This window comes from Brachionichthys hirsutus, chromosome 3 (genome assembly GCF_040956055.1).
Source record: "Brachionichthys hirsutus isolate HB-005 chromosome 3, CSIRO-AGI_Bhir_v1, whole genome shotgun sequence".
Classification (NCBI taxonomy): Eukaryota; Metazoa; Chordata; class Actinopteri; order Lophiiformes; family Brachionichthyidae; genus Brachionichthys; species Brachionichthys hirsutus.
In genome coordinates this window covers 1,114,578-1,135,581 of record NC_090899.1, presented here as the reverse complement: position 1 = coordinate 1,135,581, position 21,004 = coordinate 1,114,578, and the positions used below count along the sequence as shown (strand labels likewise).

General features: G+C 51.6%; 2 protein-coding genes across 2 annotated transcripts in view; both read right to left on the bottom strand.

Annotated features, from left to right (window-relative positions):
• Nucleotides 1-17,858, bottom strand: part of crppa (CDP-L-ribitol pyrophosphorylase A) — a 21,572-nt gene extending 3,714 nt beyond the window's left edge. Inside the window, exons 1-9 of the mRNA XM_068760397.1 lie at nt 17,608-17,858; nt 17,061-17,343; nt 15,449-15,598; nt 14,237-14,341; nt 13,967-14,012; nt 13,613-13,710; nt 10,813-10,887; nt 10,548-10,640; nt 6,576-6,701 (exon numbers count right to left, since the gene is read on the bottom strand). Of these exons, the coding sequence (XP_068616498.1) occupies nt 6,576-6,701; nt 10,548-10,640; nt 10,813-10,887; nt 13,613-13,710; nt 13,967-14,012; nt 14,237-14,341; nt 15,449-15,598; nt 17,061-17,343; nt 17,608-17,858 (1,227 nt within the window). The remainder of the gene's footprint in view (nt 1-6,575; nt 6,702-10,547; nt 10,641-10,812; nt 10,888-13,612; nt 13,711-13,966; nt 14,013-14,236; nt 14,342-15,448; nt 15,599-17,060; nt 17,344-17,607) is intronic.
• Nucleotides 17,859-19,013: 1,155 nt separating this feature from the next.
• sostdc1a (sclerostin domain containing 1a) lies at nt 19,014-20,738 on the bottom strand. Its single transcript, XM_068760424.1, has 2 exons — nt 20,528-20,738; nt 19,014-19,483 (listed from the first exon to the last, which is right to left on the bottom strand). The coding sequence occupies exons 1-2, from the start codon at nt 20,736-20,738 to the stop codon at nt 19,029-19,031; spliced, it is 666 nt and encodes a 221-aa protein (XP_068616525.1). The 3' UTR covers nt 19,014-19,028.
• Between the last annotated feature and the right edge of the window lie 266 nt (nt 20,739-21,004).

The window sequence follows — 21,004 nt, the reverse complement described above, 5'->3', positions numbered from 1 at the left end:
AATATTTACTGCAGCTTCTTGGATCGAAACAAACGTCATATCTTACATCTGAAAGGTCGGCCTTTCAAAATAAAAGCTTGGCTCGGAGATGAAAGTCTCGGAGCTGAAGCTGATGTCGAGGATCGCCGATGACGAGCCTCCAGGAATGTTTTAGTGCCGTTATTTAGTGCCTGTTAGGTGCTTGGGTCCGTCCCACCTCGCCTTGGCTGTAATGCGAGGTTGTTGGTCCGACTCCCACCCGACTCTCGTCTGGCTGCGAGTCCTCGGTGCTGAAAACTGCGTTTCAGGCCCTGGTGAGAGAACAATTGTCGCCACACAATCTGTTCACGGTACATTGGCAAGGCTCTTTCAACGTGGCTTTCCAAAATATCCTGTCTAGGCGTTGGGGAGAGGGTGGGGGGTGGGGGGGGGGCGTCCGTTGGGCAAACACAACATCTAATGTACGAATTCTTCTCCGGTGTCCTCTCATCAGGAAAGGAAAACCCCGCTGAGAATGGAGCACAGGGTGGTGGCTGGGTGGCTGGGGGGTCTTTAGTTCCGACTGGACCCCCCCCCCCCCCCCCCCAGCGTGAACTTTTCCAACAAGCTCTGGTGAGAAACGACTTTGTTTGAGTTCAACTTACCGAAAGACATCCCTCAAAACAGCGAGCAGAACAATGGCCCTTTAGTGGCGGCGGTACGAGAGCATGGAGGCAAGCCGGGGATTTATGGAGTGGGACATACCAAACCCCCCATGCGGGGGGGAAGGGAACGAGGGAACGCGCTCCACGGACGCCTCATTTACTTATCGGGCTGGATCACTTCCAACAGCCCGGGGGCGGGTGCAGTCGACGTCCCGGGACCGTCTCAGTTCCGGTACAGATGCAGGAATATTTCACCAAACAAGACATTTATTACAGCATGCTTTTCAGCAGCACACATCCCGATCGAGGCTTCGCATCCCGGCCGAGGCTCCGCCTCCCGATCGAGGCTTCGCATCCCGGCCGAGGCTTCGCATCCCGGCCGAGGCTTCGCATCCCGGCCGAGGCTTCGCATCCCGGCCGAGGCTTCGCATCCCGGCCGAGGCTTCGTATCCTGAATGAGGCTTCGTATCCTGAATGAGGCTTCGCATCCCAGCCGAGGCTTCGCATCCTGAACGAGGCTTCGCATCCCGGCCGAGGCTTCGCATCCCGGCCGAGGCTTCGCACCCGCGCTTCCATCCTTACTGCGAGTCGATCGTTATCGCGGCGGGGCTCAAGCCAAACACACAAGCGTCAGTTGAAGTTGTCAAAACATCAGTGGGCGCAGACTAAACATCGGGGGGGGGGGGGGGGCACTATCAGGATAGCTGATGGATGTAGCGTGAAGCCCAGAAGCTACCGCTACCGCTACCACAAGCTGCTCCAGCAGCAGAACCCAGATTCATCCGAAAACATTCATTTCTGACGATACAAACTGCCAAATAGGAGAACGAAAGCAGGACGATTGATTCGAGTTCGCTGTGATCCCATCCTGCAGATATCTTGATATATCTGAGGAAAATGAAAGGTTCTTGTGGGACAACTTGAAAGCTGACGGGAGGGGGTTTGGCATGTGGAAGGGAAGAATCCATTAAATACCGGAGAGGTGCAGATTCGGGATTTTTCTTTCACTTCCTTAAACAGTGAAGGGATTTTTTTTTTCTCAACAATTAGACGATTTGATGGATTTTAATAAAACATTTTTTCGATGGGCTTAATAATTTCAAATTGGATTAGGCAAGAGTTCATGCTCTTAAGGGGAAATCTGCTTAAGTGTCTGATGAGCTGTTTTTTGTTTGAGGAGGATGAGGATGAGGAGGAAGGAGAACGTTCATGGGAAACATTTGTTCTCATGGTCCTCGCTTAAAACCACCGCATGGAAATGCGCCCAACGGCTTCGTTTTGCAGCATTTCTAAAGTTCACTTTGAATTCGGTTGACAGTTAAAACGGAAACACACGTCAAAGCAGCGGCGGCCATGGCGGTATCACCCCCCCCCCCCGGCCCACACACACACACATCACGCTGCAGGTGTCGTGTGAACGCTGGAATCCGGCGGTGGTAATGTTTCAGCCCGCTGTATCAAATGGCGACGTTCTGGATCCTTGTTTGCATTTACTTTTAATGTTTCCCAGAATTCTTGCGTCTTCCGGCACGCTCGCGATCTTACGACTTTGCTGTGTGCGAATAATCAGACCGTTTAACCTTGGCAGAGGTTCTTGCCCTCCCGAGTGGGGTGGGGCAGCAGATAAATACCGCAGCCTGAGCCCCACCGCACCCAGTCAGGCGAGAATGTGCATCAGAAGCAAACCGTGGGTGGTCAGAACCGGCTCGGACCCAAGTGGCAACCAAGCGCAAACGCATGTTCTGGCCTCATTCGGAGTGATTCAGCGTTTACAAACTAATTATGGAGGCATGACTCGCATTAATCTTCTACGGGAATGCACGGTTTGTTCGTAACACCACTTCTCCCTCGGAATGCCGGATCCCGGTTGCCGGTGGCTCCAGTCCAAACGGCGCTCGCTCCTTTTAATCGGAAAAATCTGAGTAAACACCGCTTTCTAATTCCTTTAAAGTTGCGCATACCGCCGCGCATCTGGAGCAGCCTTGATACGCCGCACATGTTCGAGTCGCTCCCGAGGCTTCAGGCCCAAACGCTCCACAAACGCCATCACCGAGGCGTGGAGTGATCCGCGAGCTTCCGTCTTTATGGAGATGTCGGGATTCCCCCGCAACATTTTCACTTGAACGGTGAAATATCTCCCGTTCAGGAAAGACTTGGCGAAGACGCCGATGGCTAATAACTTTGGAGATGAAATGTCTTTGGGCCCAGAGTTGACCCCCCCCCCTTTGGGTGAACTGTAGGATCTTTGGTAATCCCTCAACTTTAACTTCGGCCTGGCAGGAACTAGCATGGCTTTAGACCGTTAGCTTTGCCTAAACGGATAATGGCCCTCCTGAAATCCCGATTCCTCACAGTTGGCTCGTGACGCCCGACCAGCCATCGGTGTCGGACGGTTCTGATGAACTGATCTCGCCAGAACCTTTTCCCACCAGTTTCCTTTCATGCAGCGCCCCATTAAACCCACTCTTCCGTCTTCACCGCTATAAACTATCGCATGTAGCCTGAGAAAGTTGCGTGTCCCGAAACCACGGCGACGACAGTCCTCCCTGATGCGCCTTGACCCCGATCGGGGTACAACTCCACAAGTGTCACAGCAAGAGCCTCGCCGGGTCGTATACGGTTTCACCCGTCTGCCTTTCAGACCCAGATCTGAACAGGTAGAGGAGAATAGACCTATAGAGCCCTCTCCTTTTCTTCCTCTCCTTTTCTTCCCGGCCTGCTAATCTCTTCTCAGGTTTTGGATTCCCAGTACGGGCTCTTTGAGGAGGAGGAAATATGGGGTTGGGTAAACATCAGGGCTCTCACTGCAGGGATTACAAAACCCATATATCACCGTGACAACCCTCTTTTCAGCGGATGACAAGTCGCCAGGACCCTGCGCAGGGAGGGATCCAGTGACACTTCCTATCGCCGCCGCAGACACCGATAGCGCATTCCGTCATCGGTTCCTAAACACCACGCCGGCTTTACGGGGATCCGATGTCTGCAGGTTCTCAGCCAACGTCTTCAGATCGGTTGGAGGTTTTCACACGTTATCGCACCTGCCGTTTGGCTAGCGGGCATCTTCCTCGGAGGGACAACGACGCAAACAGAAGAGGACTCCGGAGAAGTGCTTTGATCACGCGTCCGTTCAGAGGGGCCGCCGCCCATTGTCCGTGACTCCATTTCACTCTCTCCTCTTGACAAAGCAAAGCGACACGCCGCTAGACGCGCCGGGCCTCGCGGTTACCGTGAAGCCACGGCCACGCCTCGTTTGAGAAAATCCACTTTCGGTCCAAGCAGACACGACAAAAGGTCGATGAGCCGGATCGTTTTCCCAGCCGCGCTCAGACGAACCCAATTCCATGTGCTCATGCATTTTAATGGTCAAAGGTTAAAATTCAATTAGCCAAATGGCTGAGGCGGTTTGCGTCCAATAATTCCTCCGAGGGCTTCGTAATGAGAGGCGAGGGGCGGCGAGCGTTCTCCGCGGTTGTTCTTCTCGTTGCTGCGTTCAGAGCTCAAAATGAAGTCTGTGATGACAAACGAGCGCAATCATTTTGGGAGTAGCAAAAGTTCAAGCGCTGACGTCACACCTCGACCTGTCACGCTCCTATAAATTTGATTGATCGTCTTTGTCTGCACATTTTATCCCACCATTATAGTAAAATGTAAAGACAGAAATGCAGGTTTATTTGGAACCATGACAGGAAATCCCAAAAGAATCCCATCATATTTTATCAAATGCTCTATTTTACATTTTTGCACAGTGTTTACAGGTTTCTAAATATTCCCCGTAGCGTGCGACTCTTATTTTGATATTCTGTTATTGACTGTGGATCGGTTCTCCAGCCAGTTTTGCGTTGGGGGGGGGGGGGGTCTGTCCGACTGGGTTGGTGTCGTTCCTGCAATGTGTCTGTGGAGACTGACGGAGCTGCTCGCAAATGCAAAAATGACAGAATGACGGTCGGCTCGAGGTCTGGCGAACCCATGACCTGATCCGTCAACTTTTATGAACCCTCATAAACTCTCCCCAAATGTCACACACTTAAGAACGGTGTTGATGCGGACCGTTGAGCACTTTAGTTCATTTCAACATCACAGGACAAAGGACGAGCTGTCCTACTGGTCCTTCAATAAAAAGTAGATGTTGACTGGGCAAGGCAGGGACCCCGGCCCTCTGGTGGTCTGCTGTAGTATCTGGAACCAACAGGTCCTTCAAGTCCTGTGAGTTTTGGGGTGTGGTCCCTTCCATCGATCCAAAAAAAATCATAGAGATGCTCAACTGGCCTGAGATGAAGAGACTTTGACTCTGGCAGCAGCTGAGTACATAAAGACTTGGCCTGGGAACCAGAGAGCAGCCGGTTTGACTCCAGTCTAAGGCGAGGGGATGGACTGGTGGCTGGAGAGGTGGCGGTTCGCCTCCTGAGCACTACCTTTGGAGCAAGGCATCGACCCCCAGAAGTAGCTCCCAGGGTGCCACTATGTGTTCCTAGCACTCTGACTGGTCTACGCTTCGGCCAGCCTGTAGCCGGAGTTCTAACGCCTTTGTATCTGAACCTTTTCAGCAGTTTTGGCGAGGGTAGAACTTGGACAGCAGCGGCTAGCCTTTGCTCATCAACTCCATCAATGAGCCAGTTGTCCTTCCTTAGACCACCACTGGTAGGACAAAATGTTCACTCGTTGGCTGACCCCAAAAATATGTCTTCAGCCATCTGCCAAGAGTTATCCCAATTATAATTAACGATGATTTACACATTCGGTGTTCTCCTATCCCACCCTCTCATAGCGACAGGCCGTTTATCATGTCGAGACAAGCATCATCTCCATCCAGTCCCTCCCTCGCTTCTGCCTATCCTCTGAGGAGATGAAGCACCGCTGACTAATTAGCAGCGTTAGTCTCGATACTTCAGGGGAAAACCGTGACGTCCAGCGTCCCACGGCTGAATCGAACTCCTACGTGGGCCGGCGCATCGCACGCCTCCCTATCAGGAACTCAAAAACTCTCGTTTTAGTCCGGCGGCGGCGCTGCCACGTCGAGGCCCGACCCGTCACGCCGGATAACTAACCGCAGAAGGCCGGGGCCTCCTCCTTCAGCTAATCCTTCACACTTTCTTTTTGCAGGAGTGAATAAAACAGACTTGCTCAAACGTCCCCCTCGCCAGAGGCAGAGCGGCTTTTATAAATGAACGGCGACGCGTCTGCCAAGAAGCCTCATTGATCGCATCGCTGCAGTCGGTCGGAACGTAGATGATGATGGATGTCATATTTAAAGCCAGCAACCCCATGAATATTCAGCGTCTGCCTCAGGCTTGGCCGGCGCGTCTGGTCCAGAGCTTGGGATTTGACTAGACGGCTTTGGTAGGGTGATACCTGCCGTTTCCCGCTGTGCTGGAAGGATAATTCCACTTTATATGATCCTGTAATTATTGAGCAGTTAGTTTGGCTGTCAGGGCAGCCACACACACGCCGGCGGGTCCAGCGCACCCTCGGTGGGCCTCGCCTCGGAGTCCCACGGCACAGCTTGACCGGGGAGTTTGTACCTGAATGAAGCTTCGACCTCAACCATCGGGATTCTGCCAATAAAACCTCAAAACCATTTTACATGTTACCCAAAAATAATCATTCATGAGACCGTCTCCTCTGTGTGTCCCGTCTGACTGACCATTAGCGATTGATTAGGTGCTATAGTTGCAGATCTGGGGAGTTACTATCGAAGAAAGGATAAGCATTACTTTATCTCAACTAAAACAAGAACAAGAAGAACAACTCTATTTCCATTTGCACGTGAAAGGATGTTTGTCCGGGACTCCGTGCTCACATCATGCAAAGGTCTGATACAAGACAGCGAAGCGCGCCCGAAGCACAAAGGCCTGACAAGTGTTGTGTTTGGCATCTCTGAACATTTGTGCTCTTCAGCCGACTTTAGCAAGACCAGAAGAAACGCATGAAGAAGTTGGACCGAGCGCTCACCTTCGACTGCTGAAGCTGAATGGCGTAGACGAGGACATTTCGGCGCTCGGCTGCAGAGGCCAGGTCCCTGATCGCTGCCGGCGCGGCCGCGTTGACGGACAGCTCATCTGAAGCACTCAGGTGCACCTGTAGAAACACAAAGGTCACCGTGCTAAATACCGAAAAAAAAACCTGCCAGCCAATAGCCAGGATCTCTTAACCAGACAGCGAGTATGCTTCCTGTCTGGAGAAATTACAGCTCATTGTTCCAGGAGCCGTTTCAACACGTTCGACTTGGCGGGCCTGATTGTTTCAGAAAGTGTTGGGAAAGACTTTAGCGCAGGTTGGTTGAATGCCCCGTCCAGGACAACTCTCTCCGGCGCCTCTGGGGCTCGTTTGATAAGATTTATTCCCTGCATTTATTTGTTGTATATCCTTAAAATATTAGTAATACCTCACATTTACCAAGTCTGCCTCAGAGATGTTAGGAAGAGTCGTCACTATGGCCACTTGGATGAACTTGATGCAAGGTGGTAAAACATCCTGATACTTGATCTTAACCGGCCAGCCAATCAGAAAGGACTTCCTGTGGTCTTTACATAATAAAACAACAGACCAATCAGAAACAGAAAAACCGCTAACAACATCGGACAAGGTGGTAAAAACAATCCGGGTTTAATGGTCGGCTGAAGGTGACGGCATCGCGTTTCCACAGCTGGTTTGAAATGGCGACCGCCGGCCGGTCCGCCGCTCCGCCCTCCGGGGCACCACTTCAAACTTAATTACCCCTCCACTGATCACTGCCATGTGATGCAAGCTGCGCTGGATCACAAGGTGCGAAAACAAGACAGGAAAAAGCTTCGGTGCCGAGCCAAGCTTTATGATCCGCAGGCGCGGCGCTCTCCAGCAGCAGAGCACGGCGCCTTGCTGCACACTTCTCCGTGTCGCAGCTCCCGAAGTTAGACACCGTCTAATACGACCGTGGAATCAGGTCGGACAGCGGCATAAAATAAATGTCCGACAGATCCTTTATGGTAAGCGGGGATCAAGGACAAAGGTAATTTATTTGACAATGACTTACACAACAAGATGAATGTTTGGACTCCCTTTGAGAGTATACGCAGAATTAGATTTAGAATGAAGTAAGGTTAAAAAATATATATATACAAAATACAAATGCAGTGCTGGATCCTCGCCAGTAAAATTTGACCTACGAGAAAGTTGAAAATGTTAACTTGATACCTCAGGTGGTTTATTTAGAAGCAGCGATTCCCACCAAACATCCCGGATCCCCGGTTTGTGAACATGAACCCGCATCCGGTCCCGCTGGGGCCACCTCAACGGGGTCCAGGTCTGGACTTCCTGTTCACCCCACGGACGGACGGACCCGACACAGTCCCTCAGAGGTTTCCCTAAATTAAGGCAAGTCTTCCCGGGGCGGAACCAGCACCTCCATGCTTGACCGCGGGGTACAGAGTTCTTTGTGTTGGGTTCACACACGATGTGAAAGGACCTCCTGCCTTCCAAACAGCTTCACTTTCAACCCGCCGCTCCTTCAGACCTTTCTTCCAAAGCTTTGATGGTTTTCAAGTTTCCCTGTGGCAAGATTCAGACGAGCCTTAATGTTCTTCTGGGTCAGCACCTCATCACTCTCCCATGGTCGACTGGTGTAGCCATGGACTCGGGCCTTATGGGGGACAGGGGGCGCTCTGCAGGACACTGGAGGGTTTCTTTTTGGGGGTTTGCCGTGCAGTCAGGATGGATTTTGGAAGGTTTCCCGCTTCTGGAATGGTTCACTATCGTTCCAAGTCTTTTTCATTTGTAGACAATTTGTTTCGAGGTGGATTTGCGGAGTTCTGGGAAACGTTCCCAGACGTATTTAAAGCACCTTTTTATTTAAAGCACCTTTTTTTATATATCATCTCTTCGGGAATTCACGTTTTTGCGGAAGAGAACTCAAACGTTAGAGGCAGAAGCAGAATAAAAGAAGAATAGTCTAAACGGAAAGGTGAAATAAAAGAGCAGAAAATAAAAGAAGAAAGAAGAACGGAGGAAAATAGAAGCATGTTGACTGTGGGAACTCAAACGGTTTTGTTCTGGTGAGGAAGTGAGTCGATCCCTCTAAACTTCAGACTGTGTGTGTGTGTGTGTGTGTGTACAGATGTTAATGTTACGGTTAGCATTGGCCAAAAAGTAGTTACGTTTTGGGTAAACCCCAGAGAAATTAATTCAAGTGAACTTAAACGTGCTCTGAAGTGATGGAAACACAAGTGTGTGTGTGTGTGTGTGTGTGTGTGTGACATCTGCAGTGATGGATGCACAACGGCCTCCGTGGCTTTCTCTCTTTCGCATTACCTGGACTTGTTTTTGGCGCTCGGTCTGTGTTTCAGCTGAAGGTCATTTCTAAACGGGCCTTTTTTGAAAGCGCTAAAACAGATTTGATCAATTTATTTTTGGTATTTTCCGTCTCAGATAATTTTTTTGGACGGGGGTGTTTAAGGGGTAAGTGAGGCCCGAGGTGGAGCGACCCCCCCGCCCCCCCCCTGCCGCGCGGGAGGTGTCGGGTTTCCAAACACCCACCGGGCTCATCGAGGTACCTGTGGTGGACTTCAGGTGACGTTTTCACAAGAAGAAAAAAAGATTTGTCTCTCAGTAACAGAATCTGTCCCCCACCAGATGTCTGTTTAAGAGAAGTTCATTCAGAGTGTGGGAAACGACGCCGATAACTGAGGCGCCGACATGGAGACCCGGATTACATCGACAGAAATATACTTCTGTGTATCAGTGTTTTCTCACACCTCCGGTGGCTACAAGTGATTTCACCGTGAAAACATTCTGATCACCTCAAACGCAGCTCACAAGCACCTCCTAAAAGCCGGAGCCTCATTCGTTGTCCTGATTGAATCATTGGGAAATTGGTAATTATTACCGTTACTTCCAATAAACTGTGGATGCTAAAGCGTTAATGTCGTTGGAGCTTTGTGAGGCACGGAGCGGCAAAGCAGCCATAATCTTAAAAGAACAGGAATAATAGAAGTTAATGAGGAATAGCTTCAACACAGATGCTTTTATTGTGGCGGGACGGAGACAGTTGAACCTGTAATAATGAATGGTTTTGGGTGGGGGGGGGGGGGATTAGGGCTTAATTGAAAAGTCAGTGTGTGGAGATCGAGGTTAATCCAGTCTGACATTTTCCCTCACGGAGACGGCAAACTGGTTTTACTGGTTTTTAAGGTCGTGCTCCATCTTCAGCTTTATTTATATTTCGTTTATCGTATTTCATTTTGACAAAACTTTGCGGGTTTGGGCTTCTAACATTCAGCCTTCACTTCAGACACAAACAGCCAAGTCACCGAGTGTCCGGGGCGTTTAGGACAGGCTTGGACACGTCGACGCTCCGGTCCGGACTGAAATAGCTCAACAACTACTGGACTCATAATGCTCAATGAGGTAAGCTGCAGACTTTGATCCGCTGACTTCTCACCCGAAGCCACCATGTGGTTCACGTCTGCGGTTCTGAGAGCAACAAACAACCTTCGGATGGAACGCCGGAACATTTGGGACGGATATTCCCGTTCTCCCTTCAGGACTGTTTCCTGATACCTTCATTTTTCTTCTCGCACATCATTAAATCAAAAATACTTTAAAGTGAACCGCAGCGCGGTATTATATTTACCACAAGGATTCGAACTGGCCTGCTGGGAGAGACGGCAAACGCCACGGATCCAAACGGGTCCAGGATTTAGATGACCGTGAGGTGAAAGAATAAGTCTCAACTGGAATAAATGGACTCGGGAAGTGTTGTTTGTTAAAAGGGGCGGGGCACGGCGAAACGCACGACACCAATGAAGGAAGGGACTCTTCAGGTGTGCTCTGGAGCATCTCATGAATAAAGTATAGCATGCTAATGTGCTAAATGAAGCCGATTCCAGTCATGTAATTGTGAGCGTGTTAGCATGTTAGCATGGTCTGAGGGTGGAGGCGGGATCTCACCCAGATTACAACCAGAGGGTGGAGAGGCGCCTGATTCGCTGCCTCCAAGACGCTCAGCAGCGTCTCCACTTCGGACAGACGGGAACAGTCGACCTGGAGACCGAGGACATCAAAACACAAGATGAGAACTTTACAAAGACAACAATTATTCTACATGACGACGGGCAAGACAGAAATATGCTACAAGACACTCGTCTCAAATCTAGATTGCTCTCTTGGCCCGAACGCTTAAGGCATTTCAAGTTGTGGTAAATCGGGAACTTACAGAAACTTGGATGAAGTTCCACTTCTCCAGACACCTGGTGTTTTCCCTCATCAGGTCTGGGAGGACATCCAGCTCCTGTAAGACGATGCTAAGTGTTTGATTCTGCTCGTTGTGTCAGCGTGCCTGATAGCGTTGCAGCGCTCGAAGGTCAAGAGCCATCAGCCACTTTTTAAATGATTTAATACGCAAGCGCAGACCACCTGGTTGTTTTATCTTCGAAACCACGAAAGATTTTATGATTAGAGAAAAGGAATCTAAAGTAAATAAATACAAACACACTTTCTATCAGCTTTTAAAGAAAGCTTTTCAAGACGTTATTCGTCTGAATGGGTCGGAAAATTCTGCCCGATTCAAAAGCCGGGGACGGTGATCAGACACAAGCCAACCTAAATGTCATTATGCTTCAAATTAAGTCAAAGATTGATGACGTAAATGTTATTCTGCCCAAAGAGCCGGGACATTTAGTCCCCGGCGTCCCGTGCAGCGCACGAGGCAACAGGACGACAGTCCGGGTCCACAATGTCCGTTTGAAATTCCTCTTTGTTTGCCGTGCCCCTAATTCCAGGCTGGCACTGCGATTTCACGCACGCAGGAAACAAACACGGATGTAAACATCCAGAGTCGGCGTTTGGCATCGAGGTAGCGTTGTTCTACGCAGCGAAATAACAGAAAGCAATTGGAAATGGGAAATGGGTATGGGAAGCAGATGGGAAGATAACCGCCCACGGCTACAGGAGGAAAACCAGTTCGGTCCGAAATGGAGATTTGCAGGGTTTAAATAAAATAAAACAGTGACATGATCTAAACCAGGTTGGGCATGAAATCCTGGAGTAAGAATGTTTATTTAAATTTAGACGTGGCCTGGAGGGCCAAGAAGCCACAGAGGCTCGGCTACGAAACTGCTCCGAGCACAGGAGAAACGCAAACGCACGAAAAGTCCGTTTGGCCAAAGTTTAGTCGATCCGATTTAAAATCACACTGACGGAGCAATTCTGGTATTTTGCATCGCCAGATTAGCTCAGTCTACACGGAAAATGAATTCATTAAAAGAACAAACAAAGTCATTCAGTGACAAATAAAACGTTGCCTTTTAGCACCGTAAAGTCAATCAGAGGTTTCGTGAGTCGAGCTTGACCAGTAGCTTCTGGTGGCCACTGTTCTGCTAATGCTAACTAGCTTCGGATTCTGACCGCGTCGCTGACCCGAGCAGCCAATCAGTGCACTCGGCTCTCCGATTGGCCGCCTGTCACCACCCGACAGCCGAGTTTAATAGCACTTTACTTCTGACTGTCGCGATTTATCTTTTGCTCCAACTGACAGACGCTAACTGGATTATCAGGATTACATTTTTTACTGAACGAATGAAATATGAATATTCAGCTTTACGAACTTTAGCACCTTAAAGACGGGAAGAATTTGATATCTTGGCATAAAACTATTGGACTTACTGTAAAACGAGCGCTAATCGTTCCAAGCTAACGCAACAAGATGAATCAACAGAAAACATCTGGACTCCTGCACCTTAAAGCTACGTCCAATAACATCAAACTTCATCTTAAGCCTCTCGGCAGGTCGACCAGAGGATGGAGGACGTCGTCTCTGAGAAAGGATTTGGATTTAATACTAATAAATAACGCGTTTATAACAGCTCCAGGACTCCTCCCCTCACCTGGGATGCGCTCGAGCCTGGCCTTCCTGGGAAGATGCTCATTGGTCAAACGATTACCTGTCGTCGATGCTTCGGACCGCGTGACGCACCTGAGAAACTTCCCTGGATAAATAAACGTTTCCAAGCTGCTTCTTCCTGGAACACGTTTCGTTCAGAAGGTGACCTCGGATTTAAACTGCATTTACTGGATCTCCGCGGTTAAAACCGAAGAGAATCTCTTTATCGTGTTCTTAGTGCGTTCCTCTTCCTCACAAGTGCTGCCGAATCCGGCACACAAACACACACACAAGGGTAATCCCTCATTTTCCCACTTCTTCCACTCGCCTTTCATCTCCGTCCCTTCCAAACGCCCAGTATCCGGTTCCGAACACGCGCACCGGAGAAACGCTAGCCGGCCGTCCACCTGAGCCCAGACGGCGCTGGTTCCAATCAGCCGATCCAGGGAGGGGCGACGCCACGCCGACCCCGATCCGGAGAGAAAGACCCAGCCGCTCGGCGCGGCTCGATGAAGGACTTGGAGAAACTTAAAAGGACGATCAGCAGTTTGGATCGTGAGGAAAGATGCGCCGCCAAACCCGTCCAACGTCAGCGGCTACGCGCAAAGAAAACAGATGCCTTGGCTTAGCGCGAGCTGGGAAAACACGCTTCTTTACGGGGGGGCGGGGGGGGGGGGGGGGGGGGGCACTTGTCAGCAAGTGTCTGCTCGGGATGAGAGGCAGGAAACAGGACGGAGCCGGAGCGGCAGGAAAATAATTCTGATTGAATTCAGAGGCCTTAAAGGCATAAAATAAAAACGTTGCTTCTGTTATTCACGCATGAGACGATTTCAACCTCCGCGTGGTCGCCAGCATCCGCCAGGATCCGACAGGATCCGCCAGCATCCGCCAGCATCCGACAGCATCCGCCAGGATCCGACAGCAACCGACAGCATCCGACAGCAACCGATTTAAAATCTGGGAATGCCAATCACAACGTTATTCTAATCAATCTAGTCATCCGCTCTCTGCAGGCCGGGGAGTGAGAGGATGGAGGGAATAAAGGAGGAGGGACGACGAAGAGACGGGCCACACAAGAAGAGCTCACGTTGGGTGTGTGTGTGTGTGGGGGGGGGGGGGTCTCTCGCAGTCTTACCATGCCGAGCGCACCGAGAGCTTCGCGCAGGGCGTCGGCCAGCGCGGCAGCGTCTCCAGACGGACCCGGGATGAGGCAGGCCGTCCGGGACAGGGTCTCTGAAATGGAGACACCGGGAGCAGGTTCAACTCACAGGAGCACAAAGTGGCAGAAGCAGGAATCACAAAATGTCTTTCAAACGTGCACATCTCGGCCAAAGTGGGGCAAATTTCCTCCGCCGTGTCGCTGCGCCTTAACGCAGCAGCCGCCATTATCGGTTAGTCTGCATCCGTCCCGCTTAAAGTCGACCTTAAAGTCGCGAGACGACCCCGCGACGCACGGTCCGCACAGGAAGCCGTCTCTAAAGGATCTCACCTTTGATAATGGACTCTGCAGCAGCCAAATCTCGTTTGTAGGTGACCTGGAGGACAGGACATGTTGGGTTTAAAGGACGGGTTCACCTGGACCAGAAGAAGTGCAAATATCTGAGTTCTTCCCCTTAAAGTCACGTAGAACTCTGTATCTGAGACGCAACCCCTTGTTGCTAAATCCGTCGCTGGACTCCAAGAAGCCCTAGCCTAGCCTAGCCTAGCCGACGCTCGGCTAGGCTAGCCAGACCCCGAACCAGAACCCCGGTGAGCTCACCTTCCACAGCGTTGGCGGCCCCTGGACGAGCTTGGCATTGGTGCCGCAGTACTGCAGAGCCAAATGGAGACACTCGGTGCCGAAGTCCAAGTCGGACTCGCTGCACTGCAGAATGAGAGAGAGGCCGTTCAGATCGATGCCGCCGACCGGATGTCCCGTTCCAAGCACCGACAGGGTCGGGGGTCGTTGGGGTCATCGGCGTAAATCTGAGCAACAGACAGATCCGTCTAGTCGGAATATTTCAGATTGTGAGACGTCTTTCTGAGTTGAAGGTTCGATTCTGAGGGTTCGTCCACCGGAGGACATGAAAGTGCTCAACGGATTTCTGAATCGCTCTGCGTTAAGGCTGGAAAGGACGTTGTCCTTCGGTATTAGTGAGACGTCAAGATGGTCCTAGGAGGACATGGGTCTGTCCATGGTCCGAGGAGGACATGGGTCTGTCCATGGTCCTAGGAGGACATGGTCCTGTCCATGAGCTCATTGTAGCCCGTGCTACCTGAGATTTGTGTCTGCAGTTTTCTGATTGTACCTGGGTAATATTTTACCAAGTTAGAAAAGAGAGAGGGGGGGCAGGGGGGGGGCTTCCAGGGTCCCTTTATTCCAGGGACCCTGGAACAGAAGAGAAAAATTACTGCAGAAGTTTTCTCTCGCTCTCGAGGTAATTTAAACTTTGGCATTTTGTCCCCGTACAAAAGCTCTGGCTGGGGACAGGATAAAGTGTCCTCCCTTTGTCTTGTCCCCCCCCCCCCTCCCCATGAGTTCTTCTGCTCTCAATGGATGTCAAGATACAAATGTGCAGCTCGCGGAGATGTCCTACAGTCCTAACCTGACACTTCCCCCATCTTTAGAAGAGGAGAACACAGGGAGGAGGAGGGGGGGGGGCACTCTTCATCAACCCCAAACGTCTTTTGTTTTTCTTCCTCCAGTCCTCCACGCTGCTTCCTCCCCAACGGTGAGCTCATTCGAGGGGGGGGGGGGGGAGGACAAGGCCAAAGCCAACAGAGCTCTCAAATCAATCCGAGGTGTAAAAATAACCGGCGCTCCAATTAGAGCTGTGCGTTAGCGCTTAGCTCAGCTCGGCGCCTCCCATCGAACGGCGTCGCGGGTCGAAGGGATTCAGAAGCGTCCGAGAAATCAGTACTGGCCTGGCGTCCACATTCCCAAATCAGGAACGCCGTTTAGCGTGCGGGAGGCAAAGTGATCGGACGCTACCCTCTGATAGGCTCGACGGATGACGTCATAGGTGAATCCCTGAGGCATCTCGCTGGCTCTGTATTCGGCTCGCTCCAGAGAACGGTCCAGGTAGCCCTCCGGCGTGGCGGCTATCACCGTGGAAACAAGAGGTCGCACGGCTCCGGCGGCCTGAAACACAAATCCGGGTTTAAGCGGTTTGTTTTTTTAGAACGCAGCAATGGAATTCAGAAAAAGCATCGTCGTCCACAGATTAGAGAATCTGCGTCTCGTTTCAGTCACGATGAGAGTCAGAAGAATGAATGCTTTGATGTTTTTTAGCGAGGCGATCGCAAGGGTTTCACGGAGCCCGACTTCAAAGGCCTGACGCCGTCACAACGAGGCTCGTCCTGCGGCGTCGGCGCAGCGAACCAAACCTTCTGGTTTGAGAATCCGAACCCGGTCCAGAGCTGGACCCATACGTATATCTGCTAATCCAGTTTACATCAAAGGAAGAGCCCTCCTCACGGCGACGGCACCGCACAAAACGGTTTCCGGATCAAACTCCGTGGAGTCGGGAGTCGCTCCGGAGTAAATCCGTCTCGTCCCGTACATCTGGCGCGCACGCCGCCTCGACCGCCCGTCTTTGAAAGTCTAAATATTCGACGTTGTGCTGAGATAACGATCGTTATAATCCCTGGATTACGCGATGCGAGCGGAAGCAAAGCGACCACGTGTCGTGTGTGTTTTACACGCCGCTAATTCATCTGCGGCTCGTCTGCGGCGACGGGCTTCCTGCCACGAGCGTGAACGCCGGGGAGGTAATGAGGACCAGACCGCCTGCCGTGAAAGTTCATCACCAAGCGCTGAAACGTTTGGCCTCGTGTCAGGGAGCAGAATCTCCACGCGGCTGTGAATCATCACGTCACCGTGGAAACAAACGACGCCGGCGGGAGCGACGGATCCATCGCCCGGATAGACACGCCGGGAAACGGCGGCCTCGCGTGAAAGCTGGCGGTGCGACTGACGGATCCGTTCGTCTTCGCTTGGCCCGAGCCCGGCTGGAACGTTTTGTGTTTGTGAAAAATGTACCGCGACACACGAGGCAAGCGAAGGTCAGACGCCGCGGTCGCCGCAGCAGGCGACGGGGCTCGACGTGCAGCTCCAGCTGCCCGTGATGGAGGCGCGCCCTTCACACGACCTTCTCCAGTCCTTTCCTCTCTCCGTAGACGGATTAGGATCCGTCGCTCTCTTGGATTTAGACGCTAACCTGCGTTTGTGAGCTGCTGGAAACGCCGACAGGCCACAAAGCTCGAGCGGCTACAACCGGAGCGCCGGAGAGAAAGTCGAAACGCTTCCAAGACGCCGCAGACGAGCTGATCTCGCCTTTATTTTTAATCATGGTAGTTTTCGGTCCTCCGTATTCCACATGCTGCAGAGAGAAGATACGACTTTACATCTTTACTTTAAACGTTTTTTTTTATCGAGTTGCCTCGTGAGCCAAACGTTTCCGAGAATTATTTGTCGCAGGACTGGATAAGATTTAAAAAAAAACAGAAACTGCTGGACGGAAAGAGTTGCACATAAAAATGTCCGCCACCTTTAATCTGAACTCATTGATCAACGCCGAGAACCGGCGTTTCATCTCACTGACCCCTTGTTCCTCGGCTGCCATGGCGATCTTGTACAGGAAGTCCTCCTCCACAAAGGGCCTCACGGCGTCGTGGAGGAGGACCACCTTCGGTTTGCCCGCTGCCGGACTCGTCCCGTCCTCCCCGTCTTCCAGAGCCATGACTCCGTTGCGGATGGATCTGTGGCGGGTCGAGCCTCCCGGCACCACGCGGACCTTCCTGTGGCGGAAGCGCCGGAGGATGTCCGTCATCAGCGCCACGCTTTCTTGGGCAACGACCACCACAATGCGCTGGATCCACGACACCCTGCGAGAGAAGAGCATCCACAATTATAAATATGTTTAATATTATTTATCTGCTAAATACTGTCGAGGAGTGAAACGTACAATGCATCCTTTTAGTTAGTTAGTTACTTTATAATTGAAGTAACGACGGTAGCACCTTTTGAAAGTAACTTCTACTTCCAGTGGAGCCTTCTCTGACATCCAGACAGGAAGTCCTGTTGCCGTGACGTCATCTTCACAGACTTCACCTTTTTTAAGTTTTATTATTTTTTAAATATTTCCCTACCTCTCAAAAGCCTGGATGGTGTAGCTTATCAGCGGCCGACCCAGAAGCAAGCAGAACTGTTTCGGCGTCTGGAGTCCGGTTCTCTCTCCGGTGCCGCCGGCAGGAAGGACCACAGATACCGGGAAGTCTATGCTGCGTTCAGCCGCCTGCGGAACGCTGTTCCCGGCGTCGCTAGTTGGGAAAGTCCCGGGATGAGCGGGCCTGTCCTGCCCACGGTCATCGTCTCGCAAATTTAGGCGGTTAACGTCCATCATTTCGTGAGTGGGGGGTCACGACAGGTCGGTCACATTTCCACTGATGCAGCGTGGAAGCACGGAAGATGCAACTTGGATGTAAAAGTGGAAAACCGTCCCGTTAAGCTGAACTTAATGGCGCACTTCCGGTGAATCCTTTCAAAATAAAGGCCTTTGGGTTGACGTGTGAGCGTGTGGTTCTTCTAAGCTTGTAAAATTTTGTAAACATTCTTAGCTGGAAAAAAAAAATATTTAGACACTTTTAAGAATTGCTACAATTCAAATAAGCTACGATGTTTATTAATCTTCCAAACCCCTTAAAGACCTGTCAAGGGACATTTTTTGTTTTTTTTAATCACTGGAGCATAAAAAGATAAAGATAATAACTTCTTCCGATGAGAATTTTATTTTTTTTCCCCGTTAATCATGCAAAAACGAACCGTTTCCCCTGTATCAGAAAAGTCATTACATTTCGATGTGCATCCAGATAAAGAGGCAGAAATGAGACAATTTCCTTTCATTTCTCAGGTGATAATCCATAAATGATGTTTTATAAAGTCTGCTGATGTCTAACAGTAAACCTCTTTAGCTACGTGTGATGTAACTGCTGAATTTAAATGCATCCCGACTTTTCCACTGGTGAGACGTCACTCCGCACGAGTCGTCATGGCGACCCATTGCAGTCAAACCTGGCGAGGAGCCCGCTAAGAATGAGGCGCGTGATAACGAGTGATATTTATTTCATATAAAGTTATTACAAGACAGATCGGTGAAAAGCTGATGCCACATAAACTCATAATATATAATGTCACATAAAATATATTACACGGTAAATCTTACATTTTATACACATTAAAAGGCAAGGCAGAATTTGATATTTGATATGTACACATTTAAAACAGGGCTGGTTGTTGTTGCCTTCAAAGCAAATCCCCTGGACATGGAATGAATATAGGAACATCTGGATTATTTTTCTCGCTCGTGGCTCCGGAACGCTCGGCAACCTGCAACCCGCTTCTGCTCCCGGCGTCTCGAACCCAGAGAAAGTCTTTGGCGTGCCCTTCTGCAGTTCTGCGTCGCAGCGAGGAACCAGCTCCACCTAAAAGCGAGCCCCCCCTGAGACATAATCCACCGTTCTGGACGGGCGCGCCCAAACATCACAAAGCTCCCGGTGTCCTCCGCCGGCGCTCAGGGTTCCGGTTCGTGCCAGTTGTCCCTCAGCCGGCTCTTCGCCAGCCTCCTCTTGCTCTTGCTCTTGGGCTTGTGCTTGTGGAGGAGCTGCGGCGCCAGCGGGCCCGGCTCCTGGAACTTCCCGCCCGATTCGTTGTGCTGCCTGGAGTACCTCTTGCACTTGCAGGAGGTGACCGCGGTGATTTTGTACGTTCTCGTGCTGCCGTCCTGGCACTGCAGCTGGATGCGCTGGGTGCGGCTTTTGTCGTTGACGCAGCGCCAGTCCTGGTTGTTGCCCCGGCGGCTCCACAGCTTCCTGCCGTGGGCGGCGCCGCCGATCCAGTTCTGCAGCATCTGGGTCGGGAGACACTCGCCGGTGCACAGCAGCTCCTTGATGGGGCTGATGCTGGTGCAGCGGCCGTCAGAGATGTACTTGGTGGACCTCAGCTCCCGGCATCCGATTTGGCTTCGCTCTGAGGAAAGACGGAACGAGACCCGTGAGAACCTGCAGGGGGATCGAGTTCGGTCGGACCTTCGTCATCATCGGTGATTCTATTGATTGTTACTTCTCGGAAAGTGGAAGGACGACTGCAGGAGACGGGGAAAAGACAGGACAAGGCGCCGTCTGCGCGGGCGGCACCTTGTCCTGTTGTAACCCAAGGTCGGGTCCGTTCAGAACCCCCAGTGACCCAATCTCGGGTCCGTTCAGAACCCCCAGTGACCCAAGCCCGGGTCCGTTCAGAACCCCCAGTGACCCAATCTCGGGTCCGTTCAGAACCCCCAGCGACCCAAGCTCAGGTCCGTTCAGAACCCCCAGCGACCCAAGCTCAGGTCCGTTCAGAACCCCCAGCGACCCAAGCTCAGGTCCGTTCAGAACCCCCAGTGACCCAATCTCGGGTCCGTTCAGAACCCCCAGCGACCCAAGCCCAGGTCCGTTCAGAACCCCCAGTGACCCAAGCCCAGGTCCGTTCAGAACCCCCCAGCGACACCCCCACCTCTCTATCACAGCCTTTGATGAAGGTTCCTCTTTCCCACCTTCCTCCCAACATATTCAGGGACTTCCTATATTCAAGGGGAGAACATCTCCTGACCCCCCCCCAGGTGCAGGCCCGATTCGCTCCCGCCCGGTGTGGGACGTCCTGCTAAGATAGGAGACACTTTCTCAAATCCGTGCAGCAAGAACTTCAGTCTGCAGGGAACTTTACCGACTTTATTTTCTGTTCTACCGCGGCTGGATTATTGTGATTCACCTTTTTTTTTCTGTGGGTGTGGCCAAATGATTTAAAGCCCCCCCCCCCCCCCCCTCTCATTTGGCTAGAACGTTTTTTGACTGAATAAATGAAGCCGGAAGATGAGATGAACAAGGAGGTAAAAACTTGGAATGATTTTAACTAGCAGGAGCTGCGGATCTGGATCAATTCTGGTTCCTGATTGGTTGTCCATAAAAACGTCAAAAGTTCCAGATGAGACAGTAAAAGATCAAAGCAGGAAATAAATCAGCGTGCGCTCTCACTCACCGCCTCTGTGGTGCGCCCCGTTCGCCGCTCCTCTCCCGCCGTTCCGCGCGCGGTTCAGGGTCACGTTCACCTGAGCATCCGGTACCTGCACCGGCGCGCTCACGTGAGAGAACAGCAGCTCCGTGGCGTCGTTCTTCAACGGCTGGCAGCTCCTCAGGAGGGCGCAAAGCACGAGCATGGACTGGCAGGCGTCGGGCGCGCGCAGGTGCATGGCGGCTGCTGCTGGAGGTGGACCGGTGCTGGACGGGGGGGACGCGCGTGATCGGGAGGTGGACCGGTGCTGGACGGGGACGCGCGTGATTGCTGCTTTTATGCAGACAGTCCGCCTCGACTTTTGGCAGCTTCTCAGGTGCGTCTCCGTCCGGAGGGTCTGATTGGTCGGCGAGATTTTATGCTCTTCGTGGCCACGCCTACCGCTTTTATTTATGGGGGGGCCAGACGAGAGGACGGATGATGATGATGGGGGTGATGGGGGTG

Bases quoted from the DNA above. Each gene is read 5' to 3' on its own strand.
- sostdc1a (XM_068760424.1), bottom strand. From the start codon at position 20,738: ATGCACCTGCGCGCGCCCGACGCCTGCCAGTCCATGCTCGTGCTTTGC. The intron at 19,484-20,527 runs GTGAGTGAGAGC...GTCTTTCCTCAG, and splicing joins CGGGGCGCACCACAGAGGCG to AGCGAAGCCAAATCGGATGC.